General features: G+C 37.1%; 2 protein-coding genes across 2 annotated transcripts; one reads left to right on the forward strand and one right to left on the reverse strand.

The window, feature by feature from the left end:
* Positions 1–469: 469 nt before the first annotated feature.
* LOC127969422 (homeobox protein Dlx4b) lies at positions 470–6,782 on the forward strand. Its single transcript, XM_052571349.1, has 3 exons — positions 470–1,043; positions 2,431–2,624; positions 6,312–6,782. Exons 1-3 carry the CDS (start codon positions 740–742, stop codon positions 6,561–6,563), a joined length of 750 nt encoding a protein of 249 aa, XP_052427309.1. The 5' UTR covers positions 470–739; the 3' UTR covers positions 6,564–6,782.
* A 6,077-nt stretch (positions 6,783–12,859) lies between these two features.
* Positions 12,860–16,322, reverse strand: LOC127968873 (homeobox protein Dlx3b). Its single transcript, XM_052570258.1, has 3 exons — positions 15,838–16,322; positions 14,873–15,057; positions 12,860–13,797 (listed from the first exon to the last, which is right to left on the reverse strand). The coding sequence occupies exons 1-3, from the start codon at positions 16,154–16,156 to the stop codon at positions 13,492–13,494; spliced, it is 810 nt and encodes a 269-aa protein (XP_052426218.1). The 5' UTR covers positions 16,157–16,322; the 3' UTR covers positions 12,860–13,491.
* Positions 16,323–16,928: the final 606 nt, after the last annotated feature.

Raw genomic sequence — 16,928 nt, forward strand, 5'->3', positions numbered from 1 at the left:
TTAATATAATATAATATTTTATTATATTTATGAATTAACCCATACAATGTGACATCTTGCTCTGCTGTCGCCACCATTCTTTCGTGTTTTCACAAATAGTTTTTACTCATTTTCTAATCATTCTAAATACTAATAATCGTAAAATTTATCCAATATCTTTTTTAATTACAAATATTTGTATTAAAGAGAGTAATACCTAGCCAACCTTCCACTATAGGCCTATGCAAGAGAATGACTGTAAAGTTGCATTGCATTGAGCCAATTATTGCTGTAAATATTTCGCAGCTCTCTTTTTGCATGTGGTTTGTTTCAAATAATTTATGTAAAGGTAGTGTTTAATTTGAAGATCATTATCATGTGACATGATCGATATGAAGGCTCAGCATAATTCGATAGCAAATGCTCATCAACTTCATTTAGCTCTCCCCAGTGTCGCGTGACACACCAATCAGCGCGCGCTCTCGCGGAGCGCGAGTCAGTCTGAAGCACGCAGGACCGCGATCCCGAGGTGACTTAGATATTGCGCGGTTCGGTCATGATTTAAGAGAGATAAACTCATATTCACCTATGAAATTTGCTGCAGTGACTTTGGGAAACACGTTTTTTGTTTAGAAATTCGTGGTCGTTCGTTTTATCCCGGATTATTTTGGGATGGATCTGGTTGAAGGTGTTTTTCGTGCACAGTGAACGTTCAATGCAGCACTCAGACCATCCTCCGGCTTTATGGACTTGACTGTTAATGATGTCTATGGGTTTCATGTCTGATGCGCTGAATAGTTCAGATCCTTCCAAATCAGCATTTTTAGAGTTCGGCCAGCAGCATTTATCCGGATTCGCACACAATATTTACCCAGTACATGGATTGCACTCAGGCGGACACCTCCAGCACGATGCTCCATACCCTTCCACCGCGTCCCATTACAGCCGGCCGTTGGGATACGCCTACCCCGGGTCGGTGAGCGCTCCTGCACCGGGTGCTTACATGCCTTACCAGCCAAACAACCACAGCAGTACTCTGGCGCACACGAGGGCGGAGGAGACGAGTGAGTATCCTCATTAAACAAATGGAAAAAGTGTGAGGTTTTGAGACAAGATACTGTATGCATCTGTTTTGGCATTGGTAATCAAGTTCGCTAATGCACTTTTCAATAGCCTATCTACAGAATGCAACTGGGTAAAAAAAACGTTATGCATGCATGTTTCATTATTTGATTCATATATGTCATGGCTAATACATTTATGTATTGCATTTATTTATTGCATTTATATCAGTAGCTAATTTAATGCACACTGCATTTTAAATAAATAACAGATTAAGTTAAAGAAAAAAGCACACATGGTCTAATTAATTTTAAAGACCAAGGCTTTCAGTGTACTCGGAGTAAATCGATTGCAAATGGCAAACACAAAAGTCTGTGTATTGCAAGGGCCTGCCCTTTTATTTTAACAACTTTCATAAAAATGTGTGTGTGTGTGTGTGTGTGTGTGTGTATATATATATATATATATATATATATATATATATATACACACACACACACACACACACACACACACACACACACACACACACACATATATATATATATATATATATATATATATATATATATATATATATATATATATATATATATTCTTAAGCTTATGGGGGATTTGTATTTTTAAGCGTAATTAACCTCGTTATTCCTGGTAGGCCTCGAACTTGATAGCAACATTAAAACGTTTATTTCTTAAAGGCAACATAAGGCTGCCATCAAAGCAGTCGTCAGTAAAGTCATTTATATCGAGATTGCACATTGTTCACATTGTTGAAGTTCATCAACATTAGAGCTACACACATAATATATGTAGGCAAGGGTACATCCATTATATAAAAAATATATACGTTATGTAGGCCTAATTACGCACGTAAATATGTAAAGCTAGACTACTAGATTATAGCTGCATATAATATTGTGCACATGTAGCGAATAAGCCTTTCAAATACTTTTTCAGTAATATTATTAAATCTAAAAAAATGACGTCGTTGTTATTATTATTATTATTAGTAGTAGTAGTAGTAGTAGTATTATTATTATTATTATTATTATTATTATTATTATTATTATTATTATTATTGCTCTTGCAGAATGCCATTGTTTGCTCTTAGGTTCAAGTTTAGGCTCGTAAACATTAATGACTTTAAAGCGACATTAATTATGCTTTAGGCTACTGATGTTGAAAATGATGAGCCATAATATCAATGTTCCCCCTTTAACATCTGATAAATCTCCTATTTGGCTGCTGTAAATCAAAAAGACAGTTACAGCTCTGGTGCGTCATTATTTACGATTTTTCTCACACAGTAACTCGCTCGTTTGCAGACATTTCTCCTTAGCGTTTACTGTGTCATAATGCTGTCGTTTTATTTCGTCTGCATGCCCGAAGACCACGAAAAGCCAGCGGTCATTGAGAATGGTGAAATTCGCCTTAATGGCAAGGGGAAGAAGATCCGCAAACCGCGAACCATTTACTCCAGTGTTCAGCTGCAGGCTCTGCACCAGCGCTTCCAGCAGACCCAGTACCTCGCGCTGCCCGAGCGCGCAGACCTCGCCGCCAAACTGGGACTGACGCAAACACAGGTAAATGTCCAGCATCTCCACTTCTGCTGGGGACCATACGACTGCGTGTTCCTCCTGCTCGCCACGAGGCCTTGTTAACACGACAGGACGAATGCTCTGTTGAGGAGAGCAGATGTGGAACAAGATCACGGGTTACATTAAATTAAGTTATGTACAGTAAGATCTGTTGAAGAACCTCATTAGGGTGACGTCGGCATTGTGGCATTTGTCATTTGCCCAGCTAACGTAACATAAATAGAACGTACGTTCAATGATTGTCTTTAAAATAATTTTCAAGCACAAAAACATTATCTGTACATCACTGGATATATATATATATATATATATATATATATATATATATATATATATATATATATATATATATATATATATATATATATATATATATATATATATATTCTGAAACGCTTTAGTTTTTAAGTTTCAGAATGTTCATAGAGCATTCAAACGTAACGTTCCCATAATGCTTGCAAAATGATACAATTTAATGTTTAAATAGCCTAATGTTTACAAAAAGCAGTTTTTTAGAACATTTTAAGAATTGGACGTTTTGAATATTCATAAATAATATTTTAGAAAGTAGAAAGTATGCTGGGTGCATGGGCGCCGTTTATGGACCACGGGAAAACAGGAAAAAATAAATCTGTATTCGAACATTTTCTGTGTTATATGTTGTTTTAGGGTTGTGTCCAAAACATTTAGACACTTGATCATGCATATTATTATTATTATTATTATTATTATTATTATTATTATTATTATTATTATTATTATTATTATTATTGTTGTTATTGTTATTGTTATTGTTATTATAATAATAAAATAAATATTGGTTTAAAATATCAAACCAAGTGGCATTTATAAAGAAATAAAGCACCTTTGAGATTATTTGGAAATTATTCAGTTTTTGAAAAGTACACTTGGTATTGGAATATGTTCATAGTTAATAATTTATGTGAATACTCTGATGTGATCTTGAGAGGAACTGACCTCATACATCCACAATAAATCACCAGTCATATTGAAAGTTACTTCTGAGATAAAGGTCTAGCACAATGCAACTGCAAATGCCAATTGGTTTGATATTTTCTATATAATACAATAATGTCCAAAAGTTTTTTTAAGCCAGGCTCAAGTGCTCAAATACCTACAAATCTGTCTGAAAGTAATTATGCTGAGGTGAGGCTTTAAGTCAGTATTATACTGGATGAGCATTCAAATGAGACTATGATGAGTCATTCAATACTGGTTTCTGAGCATTTATGTGCTTTGTGTCATGTATACGCAAGTAGGCCGATTTGTTTCAATATATTGTTAAAGCTAAGTGAGGATTTCGTTTAATCCGACCTTTACATTCAGTTTGCAGTTAGTACACTAGCTTTTGTGTTCTTAGTCTTTACAGTACGAGATAATATTTTATCCCTAGAATGATTTACTCTTGATTGCTTAAGCCTTATGCTAAATAATAGATATCTAACCACACACTCATGTGATTGATTTCACAAAATACGGTCATTTCTGGGCCAGCGGATGAGATGAATGAGCGCTGATGAGTTTTAGGGCCATTTGCTCAGTCAGAACCTTTTGTATGCTTTCTCTTAGTGAAAGCTAATTGATTTATAAGTCATATGCCTATGCTTGTTATGTTGATGTCACACCCTTTAATGGGTTCCAGTTGGGTGGTGTTAAGGACATTGATTTATTTTTATAAAAATCCCTTCTGTTGACACACACACACATGCAGGAATGAGAAGTAAAATATTAAAGCATGCATCTGAAATGTGCATGTGTGTGGAGAAATATGGAAACCAAACATAAGCCTGGGTGCAGCTATGTTACCCATGAGCCTTGCCATTATTCTTGTACGGTTTTTCCTTCTTCATTTCTGTCCCTCCCTCTATATCTATGTTAAACACTTGCTGCCCTTCGTGTGACAGGTTGCACCTCATTTTTGGCCAGTGACCCCTCGGTTTTCATCAAAGTCACTGGTTGAGGAACGCTTCTTGCAAATGGTTGCATATTCACTGTTTGGAATTCAAACCTACTACAGTGATACAGAACGTTTATGCAATATCAGTGGCAGCGATTTGAAGTCCAGAGCATCGCTGCCAGTTTCCATTTGATCCATAAATGTGACTGAAAGCACATAAACAAGTGCCACACATCATAAGTCCCTCCCTGCGCATATAACATAGGTCTGGAATCTATCACCTCACCATAAAAGCTGTTTGGCAAACCTATCTTTGGAAATAAAAAAGAAAATCCTTTTTACATGTGTTTATTAAATCTGTTGACAGCCAAACTAATAACATTGTGTAAAAGCCCAGTGAATAGATTTTGATTGTCTGAGCTTATGGAAACTCCGTTTGGTGGGCTCTCTGACTCAGCCTTTCAGCGTGGCTGGTGTTTTTCACGCACACGTTCAGTTGAATTCTTCCGAAGGCACAATTTCGGGTCTCGCTCTTCAAGGTGTTTCTAAATTAAGTCCATATTCTGGCAAAGGAACCATAAAATCCCACATCATTAAGGACACTTCTCAAACATTGTGTGTGAGTGTATTTGCAGTGAAATAAATAGATTTAAAGTTAAATGTTATATTATAATTCCCGAAAACCTTCACCACTATAACCATCTGGTCGTACAATATATATATATATATAATTGTTATTATTGATTAATTACAACCTGAAGTGAAAGGGGTTCAATGAAATGAAAAAGCACATTGAAATAAATGTTATGTTTAAATATGCAAAGCATGCATTATTTCATTAAATCTGCATTCACTTCCAGAAGAGAAATCCAGAATTTCATTTTGTTGACATTTTAACTGAGGGGATTTGGGTATTGATTTTTATCCCTCCTTATATCAGAAAATACTGTTAACAGCAAGAAACCTGTTGCCGTTTTTAGGAATAACATGTTGTGTAAATCCAGCAAATGAACAAACCTCTGTAGAAACCTTCAGAATGTAGATAGGAACATTTGGTGTGTTTAAGTGCTGCTGAAGTGAGTAAATGATGACTGTCATTGTTTACTCCTTCTCAAGTTGTTACAAACCTGTATGAGTTTCTTTAAAAATATCCGTAACCAAACAGTTGACGCTTGACATTTTGACCATTGTATTTTCCATAGTCAATTGCTACCGTCAACTGTTTGGTTATCTTCTCTTGTGTTTAATAGAAGAAACAACTCATGCAGGTTTGAGGGTGAATAAATTATGTGAGAATTTTCAGTTAAACTATTTCTTAAACGATTGGTGGGTGGCTTTAGCATCAATATGTACCAACTCCATACTTAATGTATTCCTGATTCATTTATCAAAATCTGCCAAGCAAATTCTCTGGAAGTCATTTCAGTTCAACTAAATCTAAGCATTTTTTTACGCTGTGATAGTTGTTGTCAGACACACGCTTCACAGCCTTCATAAAAGTGGCAGGGTGGAACAATTGCTGAGTACGTGTGTAATGAAACGCAGAAATGTCACTGAGTCCATCTCAACAAAGACCGCTCAAGCTGTCTGGCAAATTTCAGAGTTTCAATATCATCCTAAAAAAGGGGGTGTCATAAAGGCAGACCTCTGTTGTCTCGAAAGCTGTTTGATTGATTGTAAAACATGTGGCCTGCATTCTCGTTGCGAGTATTGTAATGTTCACTTTTTTTCTCTCTCTCTTCTGTTTGCTGAAGGTGAAAATATGGTTTCAGAACAAGCGCTCCAAGTATAAGAAGATCATGAAGCATGGCTCCAGTGGACCTGAAGGGGAGCTTCTTCACACCACCTCCTCATCCTCTCCATGCTCTCCAAGTCTCTCTCAGCTCTGGGAGGTCTCTATGGCCAACAAAGTGCCACCCATGCATCCCAGCAGTTACATGAACAATTACGGGCACTGGTATCCCCCACACCACCAGGATCCTGTGCCCAGACCCCAGATGATGTGATTGAAATTGGAAACACAGAGCCAGAGAGACTCCATTCCGTGTTGACACCTGCCTAACCTGTGAACGGTTTTTCCTTTACTGTGTTCATATGTGTTTTATTGCTTGGTGTGTTTGGAAAGGACTGTTTTACTCCCCTGACTCCCCTATTACACTTCAGTAGCTTTTCGACCTTTTCAGATCTTTTACAATGTGCTTGAAATAAAGGATTTATGACTGTTATGAATGATTTCTAGAAATGTTGATATTTAAATGATAAACGTTTGTTTTCGTTTTTAAAAAAGGCCTGGTGACGTCACATATATTCAAAACAATATGAACGGCGACGTCTAATAACGCCAATCATGTTTGAACAGCAGTTTTAATAATATTGTTAATAATAAACGCTAGTGAAATAGATCTATGAAGGCCTATAAATTAGGCTTCTGGAATAAATAGCAAAATAGCACAGAACTAATGAGATTTTTGAGATTAAACGAAGCTGCCAAAATATAAATTATATCAATACATCACTTATAAATTCACAGATGTTCAGGCAGCGTCCGTGTGTTACAGATTTTCTTTTTTCCCTATGTGCAGGTGTGAGAAAACTAGAGGTTGAGGTTTAGCTATCAATTATTTATGATGAAGGCACATTAATTTTAAGACGATCAGTTTTTATTCGACTCTGACTATGATTATATATATATATATATATATATATATATATATATATATATATATGAATTAAATATCGTATCACCTGAAGCACGTAATTTGTCGAGTTATGCTACAAAATAGCAAAAATGTCAGTAAATTCGCTGTATCCATACGCGAAAGTACATACAGAAAAATCTCTCGAGTCAAGAAGGTCCGATTTAAATAAATTTATTTTGGAATATTCGGAAATATTGCCAATGTAATTGTTCTGCTTTCTTGCAGAAAGAAATAGCGCGAACAGCTGGATAAATGAGCTAACAGATGAATTATGCACCATTAACCATTAACAATGTTTCTGCAGCAGAAAATATGAGTTCTGAAGAACGTGTTTCTATTAAAATTTCCTTAATATCTTATTTAGTCAGAATCATAGAAATACAATTTGATCAGTTCAATCATACGCGGCTAGTTGTTGAATTCCAAGACGCTAGTAACAAATCAGAAAACATCTGCTTTTCCACAGCTTGTTTTCCTCTCTTTCTAAAGTAAAACTAATTCAAAGTACTGATTGAGGTGATGTCGTAATGCCACCATGATAAATCACCACAACATTCAATCAAATACAAAAGAGAAAACATAATTAGGCTAAACGTACATTCAGTGCTTATTGCTTAACTATCTAAATACCGCAAACAAGATGTTTGTTTCGCATCCCAAATTACGCTGATGCTTATTTAATATGATTCCACCATGATTTATGGTGTGCTTATTCCTGTAGTGGTTATTTAGCAGGAGATAGGTTTCGTATCCATTCATTTTGCGAAAAACGCGACGCCACTTTTTGATATTAGGGTCCCATTTTTGGTTCCTCAAAGAACCGTTCAGTCAAAAGTTATTAAAAAAATAACCAATTTTGTAGGCTATATATAATGATAAGTCTAAATACAGGTTTTTGGCCTTTGCAAAGCAAAAACGTATCAATAAAGCTCATGAACCATCACAAAATAAAGGGTGCAGATTTGCTCTGTTCCACTGTAACGATGCCACCTGGAGGAATGCGGGGTCCACTTGACCTGACTTTGACCCGGCTCACTCAACAGGGTCTTGTCTAAACAGCCTTGTTTAAACAGCCATATTACAAAGCATCTCTGTCATTTCAAGCTCTTCGGATCCAACACAATTCAGAACAGTGTGCGGCTTTTTTGCAGCTTGGAATAAATCTGTTTTATTCAATCACAAACTATGTTTAAAAAATAATATAAATTAAATTGCTGGGTAGATTTTATTATAAGCCCTATTATAAGATAAAATAATGCCTGCCACATGCAACTCTCATGCACAGAACAATAATGACAAAATTCTTCCAAAACCTTCAACTGCATGAAACTCTTAATATCTTGTACAATAACACGCATTTATGAGCCTCCGCAACATCTGTGGGAGATTTACTGCGATGACTCTACAGTCCCACCATCAGTGTTTTCTTGTTTCCTTCCACAGTCCTAGTCAGAATCAGTAGCGCAGAGTCACTTACCTGTTCTGTACCCTCGATGGGTGACAAGCCACGCTTAAAAATCCACCACGCTTCTGTAAATGGAAAACATCTCTCTGCACTTAAACTGATTTTAACATGCACCTCTTTATATACTCCCATCCCAGAGTTTGATTTGTGGAGTTTATGTTGCTCCGTTTAGATGACAGTCATGGGAAGAGAAGACAAGTGTTTTTAAATGAAGTAGCGAGCCCTCACAAGGGAAATTATGGGCAATTTTACATCTCAAGATTAGAATAATGGGTGCTCAAGTCGGACAAGCAGAGAAATGGGCTTTCAAACAGGGCAATTACGTGGGAAGCTGATTTGGGAGAGCACTAAAGGGCAATGGGATGGACTGATAGCAGTTTAAAGAGATTTCCAGCACTTCGAGGTGCCTGGCAAGATTTAATTGCAGTGAATCAGCATTTAAGGAAAAAATATTCGCGGATAGATTTCGAGGCCTAGAGAAGGTTTGAGGGACAAGGACGAAACCGGTTCCCGAAATCTTCCCTGGTTTGTGGGGTGAAAGAGAGTTCAGTGGTTCACAGCTGTCAAGAAAACCTCTCTCATTTGATCTTATTTACATTTGGAGCAGAATGATGCTGCTGAGTGAAGCCTGCGGAGCTGGGCTTTGAGCGGGTGTCGGGCAGCTGCCCTCTGTCTCTGCATGGCAACACATGCATGTCCCAACCGCAGTTGACCTCCTGTTCAACCACCCCAGAGGCCTCCAGTGCCATTTTTTGGATACGGTTTCTCGTCAAACACGTAAAGATTGGCCCTGCCTATCTTTATTTAGGTGTTGTGGTGCACTGAATCATAGTATCATGTTCAAGTTCAACAGTTCATGCACGGACGGAGCACACGGGCCGAGGTGACCATGTCAGCCCACACACCCAGCTTGGCTACCAGTTTCTCTGAGTGAGCGATGCGTCCCAAGACGACGCCACCTAGATCATAACCCGTAATTGAAGGCCACACACCACGAACAAGCCCAGCGGAAAACAGATACGTTACACATGGCCCAACTACAACTGCAAATATTGTATCAAACAGATAGCAGCCGTTTCTTTATGGACCCTATGACATAGCTTCCTCACACGAAAGTGGTAAACACATTAGAGGGGATAAAATGTCTTAGGGTTTGAACTTTGGCCATTGTACACAGATGACGGGATTATCATATTTTAAGGAGAACTAAGTGGCCTGACAGGTTTTAGGTGTGAATATGACTCTTTCTTCTCTATTGGAGGTAGGAGAGTAACTCAATCGCATGCAACAGCAAGGCAGGTATTATAAGATCTTCATGACTAATTCCACAGCTATGAAATGCCCAGAAAATGACTCGCAGTTAACCAACCAACCAACCATCTTAACCATCTCGATCTGTTATGCTATTAATCTAACTATAGTGGCATCTCACGTTTTTTCTTTTCATCCCTGTCAGCATCAGCATCCACCTATGCTTTGGATATCACAGTGGTATTTTTGGATGCAAGATTTACAGTGCTGGTCACGCAGATGGACTGTTTATGCTTCTTGTTACTAAAGCCACAATGGTTGCTGTTAAACAGAATGACGATTTCCATGTGAAACACCTCTTAATTTTTTTAACTATTCAAGCTACTTTATTTACATAAAATTCCAAATGGGGGTTTTCAAATCATTTTTGGTTCGTTGAGGAACCTTTCATTAAAAAGTTCTTTAATGAACCATGTTTTTTTCTGGTTCCTTGAAGAACCTTTCAGTGAAAGGTTCTTCAAAGAACCATTGTTCCTACTGTGAAGACCATCTTAAAAATCTAAATAAGCTTTTCCATTATAAAGAACTTTCTGTGGAATGGAAAGTTTCCACAAAGGTTCTACATTGAACTGCCCATGTCAATAAAAGACACTTTATTGTTAAGAGAATATTTGACTTTTACCAACGTGTTGTCCTAAAGAAGCACTGCTGTGATTGCAATGAGGTCCATGTTAGTGCCCAAAAATTACTCAACTCCATATTCATATTCCCAAGAGAACGGTGAATACATTTATATCCCAATAGCATTGCCTACTTTATAGGAGACATTGAAAATACGTTAATTAATAACCAGCCATAAACACGTCAAAACAATCTTAAGACCTATGAAAAAAGTCTGTTCTAAAATAGATCACTGATAAATACATATAATATAATATACGCGATATGCTTATATTTTATTATGAACCGCTCTATTTATGATTCCAGTCATGAAAATGCAACTTTTTTCCATGTTGGATAACGTTTTAGTCACAGTCCTCGTAAGGGGAATGAATGATGAACCGCATTAGCGGTTAGTCATATGATTTCTGCATGAAACCAGATTATTTATGGTTTCTGTGGTTCAAATTATGGTTTTTCGCCCATTCCGCGTAAAACCAAAGGGCATGTTGCACGACCAACAAACTTGAATTGAGTCTGTTTTCCGTTTTTCAAAGTCATGATACAAAGAAGCCTAGATTTTTAAGGCCTTTCATCATACCGACCCTTTTTCTGTGAAGTGGCAGATTGGTTAATTAATGAAACTACATAAAGCACAAGGTGTTCAGACAACACCTAGCCTACAATTAAACATTTAAAAATGTCTGATATGCGTAGCCCGTCTGTACTTTTTTTGTCAGTTGTAATCAAAAAAACACAAAAAGCCGACAGTAAACAAGCTGTCTGAGACATTAAACGCACAACACAAGATGAAAGAATGATGTTTACGGAACACTACGTGCTATAGGCCTACTTACGTTTAATTATACAGGCATGATGCTTCAGTAATGCATCTTTATCATTTCGCCATGGTATTTTTTAGTCATGGTAACACTTTACAAAATAATATATTTTAAACATTAACAATACATTTTTCCATTATACGATTATTAACAGATCATTAATGTACACTTAAATAATTACAAAGGTCATAAAACCGATTTCCAGTTTCATAAATGAACGTGGCCTACATGGTTGCCTTATGTAACGTTTGTATTTATATAGTAGTTTGTTATAGTAGTTAGCCTACTATAAATTGTTACCCAAAACTTTAATAATCAGTTATGAGTAACCGACCACTATGTAGGTACGTAGAGCACATTGTCTATTTTCACTTTTTCATTGTAGGCTATTTATTCCATCTGATTTATGGCAACCTAAAAAGCCTTTCAATCCTCATGACGGATAATATAATTTTTCACACCTAATTTCTGCGTGATGCTTTGGCAATGGCTGAACGATTTCCAGCCAACTTCCTAGAATAAACATCAACAACACGTGTTTTCAGTAGGACTTACAGGAAATAAATTCTTCCAGAAAACATCTGATGCTGGTAAACTCGAGACCACCAGAAACACAGCGTCCCAGCAGACATAGGCTACCTGAGACCATGAAAACCTTTCCACGTGCTAATTGAATTTGTGGTCTAAGAGACCAAAGAGTAAATAAACATTCTATTGTTTCGTCTGTCACGTGAAAGTTGAGTTAAAATACTTTAAATTCGAATGCACATTAACTTTTAATGTGTTAGCCTAAAGGCTATTTATGTGGATGTTTTACATGCAATATTACATAAAGTCATTAAACGGTCTTAAAGACCGATAATAGGCCTATGTATTTGGTACGAAAAAGAAACCAAAACCGCGGGAAGGTGGAATCTGGGAGGGAACATGTTAAATGCCGCTTTGAAATATCGTCGCTCTGTAATTTGCATATACCTGTAGGAACCTCTTGGGGTTTTTCTTGGCCTACGTCTGATGTCTTTGTTTGCTCTGTCGATTCTTGTTGTGACCGACTATGCCTAAAGCTGAAGGCTTTATTTCAGTAGTCACCCCCTCCTTCGCTGTTGTCTATCTTGTTATCTGCCAACAGAATACTAATAAAATCCAGTGACTCCAACATGTCTGCTCGCCGGTCGGCTCCTACAGCCTCTTTGCACGCAGCCCTACCAGGCTTATGCATGCAAACACATCACAAAATAGCATCTGTCTGACTTAACCCTTTCCTAAGAGTCCAAACAGTGCGATATCATTGCAAACCTTCAATTTGTAAATCATCTGAAAATGAATTTTGCTAATTCGTTGAGATAGATAAGATGTGAAGGAAAGACAAAAAGGAAATATTAAAATACTTTCAATTCGCATTTATTCAGTTTGACAGCATAACAATAGAACTACTTACAGGAATAATAATAATAAAATAAAATAAAAAATGGTTCGAGCACCCGCGTGCAGTCTTTGTCGTAACACGAATTTAGTGGTTCTGCTTTATTTAAACACATATGTACAGCTTTCAACATTTTGTACAAGTCTATATAACTTATGTCCTGAGTCTCTGACGAGCGCGCCACCAGCCCACACTGTGGGTGGTGAGGCTGATAACGACACAATTTGGGGTTCAATAGTTCTTTAAAACATTTTTAATATTAGCCTATTCAATGAACAAAACATGAAAATAAAGAAAGTCACAAAACATAATAATTTAAAACCACTCTAAACTTCCTTTACATTGTTTCACCTACACCTATGTGCATATGAGTAGCCGGGACACATTGAAACATTGTTATTATTAATATTACACTACTGTTATTTCAACACAAAGCATTCATATATCGACATATACGCGTTTAAACAGTACACAGAACGCCAACAAATGTGTGCTGTCCCACTCCAGATATTCGCGGAGCATCTCTCAGCTTATTTATATTGAGTTTTTCAAAAGTCTTTTCCCTCTTATATTAAACTCTTCCATCAGTGTCTATTAATACACGGCCCCCACGCTCTGAGGTGGTCCTGGGTGGTGCACTGGATGCTGTAAATGTGATCCCTGCTGGTACCAGTGATTGCTATAATCTTCCATGTAGGGGGGTGTTGAACTGAGGGGTGGCTGGGGGATCTGCCCCCGGTTGACCTGGCTAGAGTGCGCGTTATTGTCCCAGACAGCCGGGGATGGAGGCGAGTTGCAGGCCATGGAGTCGCTGGCGTTCGGGCTGTGCTCCAGCGGAACCTCGCCGTTCTTGTAAAGTTTCTTGAACTTGGATCTCCGATTCTGGAACCAGATTTTGACCTGTTCAAAAAAAAAAAAAAAAAAATGAAAATAAATAAATTAGTTAATTCGATTCAATTCGAGTCACGTCAGTTTGCTTTTGGACATAGTAAACAATATTAACTCAAATGTCTCTTTGATCAAATCGAATTGCTACCTAACGATTTGGAAAACTAAAGTAGTGCTACAGTTTCTACTCTGAACTGGTTACGACAGGTTTGAGGGGATATAACAAAACGTTGGGATATATTGGTAGCTACATTGTTTATGTACTTTTTTACATATACAAAACAAAACGGTTTGATCATTTCAGTATTTCAGAAATATAGATTACAAGTTACATTTCAAAGCACGTTCACCTTTTGATAACTAGAAAACTAGGGGTAACTTCTGATCATTTTTTACCTTTTATTTTGCATGTAACATAATTATACTTATACAGATCATTAATATGCGACAAACACTTTAGTATTTAAAAGTCTTTTAGATATGTGACGTTTGCTTTGACAGACAGCGCCATGAAAATACCTTCAGGCTTCATTTATAAAACTAATACAACTTTAAAATCCTCAACAAAGCCCAAATTATTTCAAAAACTCATTGTGTAACGTATAAACGCTGATATTTTTAATCAAATCATTAAATCATTTATGAAGAAAACTGAGATGAAAATTTCTTAAATTAATAGAAGCAAAGATGTCATTAGACAATAATGATGGCAATATTTTTGACAGTGCACATATTGCACATATTTTATCAGACAAAAATAAGACGTCGATTTGTAATGTCCTGTAGGCTATAACACTTTGCACGAAAAATTAACGAAATAAAGTGATTTACAAATATTTTCGTTGCAGAAACTGCAAATAAATAACTATTATTAATGTATTACTTACAGTGGTAAAAATATGAGCAATAACATTTCAACACATCTGACATGAGAAATGCTTTATGACCTGATAAGCTTGCTATTTATCCTTATCTCAGTGTGCTCAGTGTCAGCGATAGATGTGCTTTAAGCTGTAAACGCAAGTTCAGGTGGCAGCCCAGTAATTATGTTAAGAGTGTTGTAAATGAATTTTCGCTGCAGTGTTACCTGTGTCTGCGTGAGCCCCAGCTGAGCGGCGAGCTCGGCTCTCTCCGGCAGCGCCAGATACTGCGCCTTCTGGAAGCGGCGCTGCAGCGCGGCGAGCTGGTAACTCGAGTAAATGGTGCGCGGCTTGCGGATTTTCTTGGGTTTTCCGTTTACCATCCGAACTTCAGTCTCTAGTTCCTCTTTGACTGGAAAGAATAAAAGTATAGACCACGTTAAGGCAAAGTGGGTTGGTTACAGGACCTAAAAGAAAGCCGAAAACCGACTGGTTTCATTTTGGCATCGTGACGCAAATTAAAAAGTCACTGAAATTCATAAATTAAACAAATCTTCCTCTTTGAGAATTAAACAAGCGACATCATATGAGTAAAATAAAATGTATGTCAGCCGTGGTAGGCAGTAGCTGTATCAGAAAAAGAAATTCTAGTTTTACAAATAGCTAAATATGCTATAGTTAAATCATCTTCAAGTTTGTAGGAATGGCTGTAAGCATATCTAGTGATTTATAGGTCTACTTCAACAATAAAATATAACGTGACATCTAGCCTAGACTCAGCACTGAGTAATAATGATGAATCGCGTTACAGATGCAATAAAAATGTCTTAATTGTTTTACAGCGACCGCGAATGTCTTGTGATAGAGGCAACTTTCTACCCTGCTTTAATAGATTTCATGTGTAACAACCCTTTAAATAAACGACTTAAGTGCTATAATAATACAATTAAATGTTCAAAATAATAATAATAATAATAATAATAATAATAATATTTTTAAGAGAATCGCGAACTTACGCTTCTCAGTTGGCTAATGGAGCCTTCAAAACACAATTTTATCATCTTTAGAAGATGCCTATTTTTACCGATATTAAGAAGAAAATGCCGATTATTATTTATTTTTTTAACTGCATATAACCTACCTCTGGCATATTTAAAAATAATATTAAAAAAAAAATGCTTCAAAATCTCACCTGCGCTTTGAGGTGGCGTCTGCAGGTCTCTGTTGTAATGTCCATACTGTCTGTAAGTATTGTAAGGGTACTCTGTCTTGGTGGGGTAAGGTCCGGCTGATGCCCCCATCCCAGACAGATTAAACTGATGATATGAATTCATGTGTTGAGGGTATGGAGGACTCTGGTAGTACTCGTGATGGCTGCTGTAATAACCCATGTCTGTAGCCGAAGACTCTGGAAGAGTCGGAGAGTCCTTGGAAGTCGGATGGCAACTCATAGAGCCTGAAAGATCGGTTGAAAAACCGGGTATCTTCCTGTCATATGTCGGTCCACTCATCCTTTAGAGTGGGGGATCACAAAAGCAACAACGATCTTCCACTTTATTTCCAGGGCAGACTTGAACAAAACATGCAGACGTTTAGTTCAGGACGCAGCCTGTTACACAAAATCCTAGACGCGCTGTTTCTCGAACTCCCTCGGCAGAAGCACTGAAAGTAAATGGCAGGGATCTAGTATGAGAAACTCTGAATTATAGGGCACATGGGTGGACACTCGGCTCCTATTGGCTCCTCGCTTCTCTGTTTCTTTTTTTCTCTCTCTCCAGCCCTGAGGGCGAAGCAAAGACTGTTCTCCGCCTCGCGCCTTAACGTCTCCAAACTTTCAGCATTTGGGGATTTGGGCTTGTATAGTGATAATGAAGATATGAAATGTTGCAGACATTTTATTAGAGCTGCAGTGGAGTAGGTTGAGTTTATGTGTAAGTTAGAAGAAGATAATTACGCATATTTTTTCTAGTTGCATTAGAAAAACAACATTAAAATAGCAAACATATAACTATATATAGCCTGCATTTTAAATAGGCAAACCTCCATCGTTTTAATTCTAGTTTCAAGTACATCCTGTTATTTAATATGACTGAATCCACTAAGTGTATCATACACCCTTAAAAAATAAAGGTTCAAATTAGAAAAATTTTATAAAATAACTGTTTTAATTTTCCAAACGAGTTGTATGAAACAAACCAGTTTACCTGTGGTTTAAAGAACAAGAAACCAAATCTGAAGTAGCAGTAATGTAACGTAATGGAACTTTTGAACCATCTAGCTAAT

The sequence above is a fragment of the Carassius gibelio genome, chromosome B12 (genome assembly GCF_023724105.1).
Source record: "Carassius gibelio isolate Cgi1373 ecotype wild population from Czech Republic chromosome B12, carGib1.2-hapl.c, whole genome shotgun sequence".
Classification (NCBI taxonomy): domain Eukaryota; kingdom Metazoa; phylum Chordata; class Actinopteri; order Cypriniformes; family Cyprinidae; genus Carassius; species Carassius gibelio.

Bases quoted from the DNA above. Each gene is read 5' to 3' on its own strand.
- LOC127968873 (XM_052570258.1), bottom strand. From the start codon at position 16,156: ATGAGTGGACCGACATATGACAGGAAGATACCCGGTTTTTCAACCGAT. The intron at 15,058-15,837 runs GTGAGATTTTGA...TATTCTTTCCAG, and splicing joins GACGCCACCTCAAAGCGCAG to TCAAAGAGGAACTAGAGACT. The intron at 13,798-14,872 runs GTAACACTGCAG...TTTTTTGAACAG, and splicing joins TGGGGCTCACGCAGACACAG to GTCAAAATCTGGTTCCAGAA.
- LOC127969422 (XM_052571349.1), top strand. From the start codon at position 740: ATGATGTCTATGGGTTTCATGTCTGATGCGCTGAATAGTTCAGATCCT. The intron at 1,044-2,430 runs GTGAGTATCCTC...GCATGCCCGAAG, and splicing joins CACGAGGGCGGAGGAGACGA to ACCACGAAAAGCCAGCGGTC. The intron at 2,625-6,311 runs GTAAATGTCCAG...TGTTTGCTGAAG, and splicing joins TGGGACTGACGCAAACACAG to GTGAAAATATGGTTTCAGAA.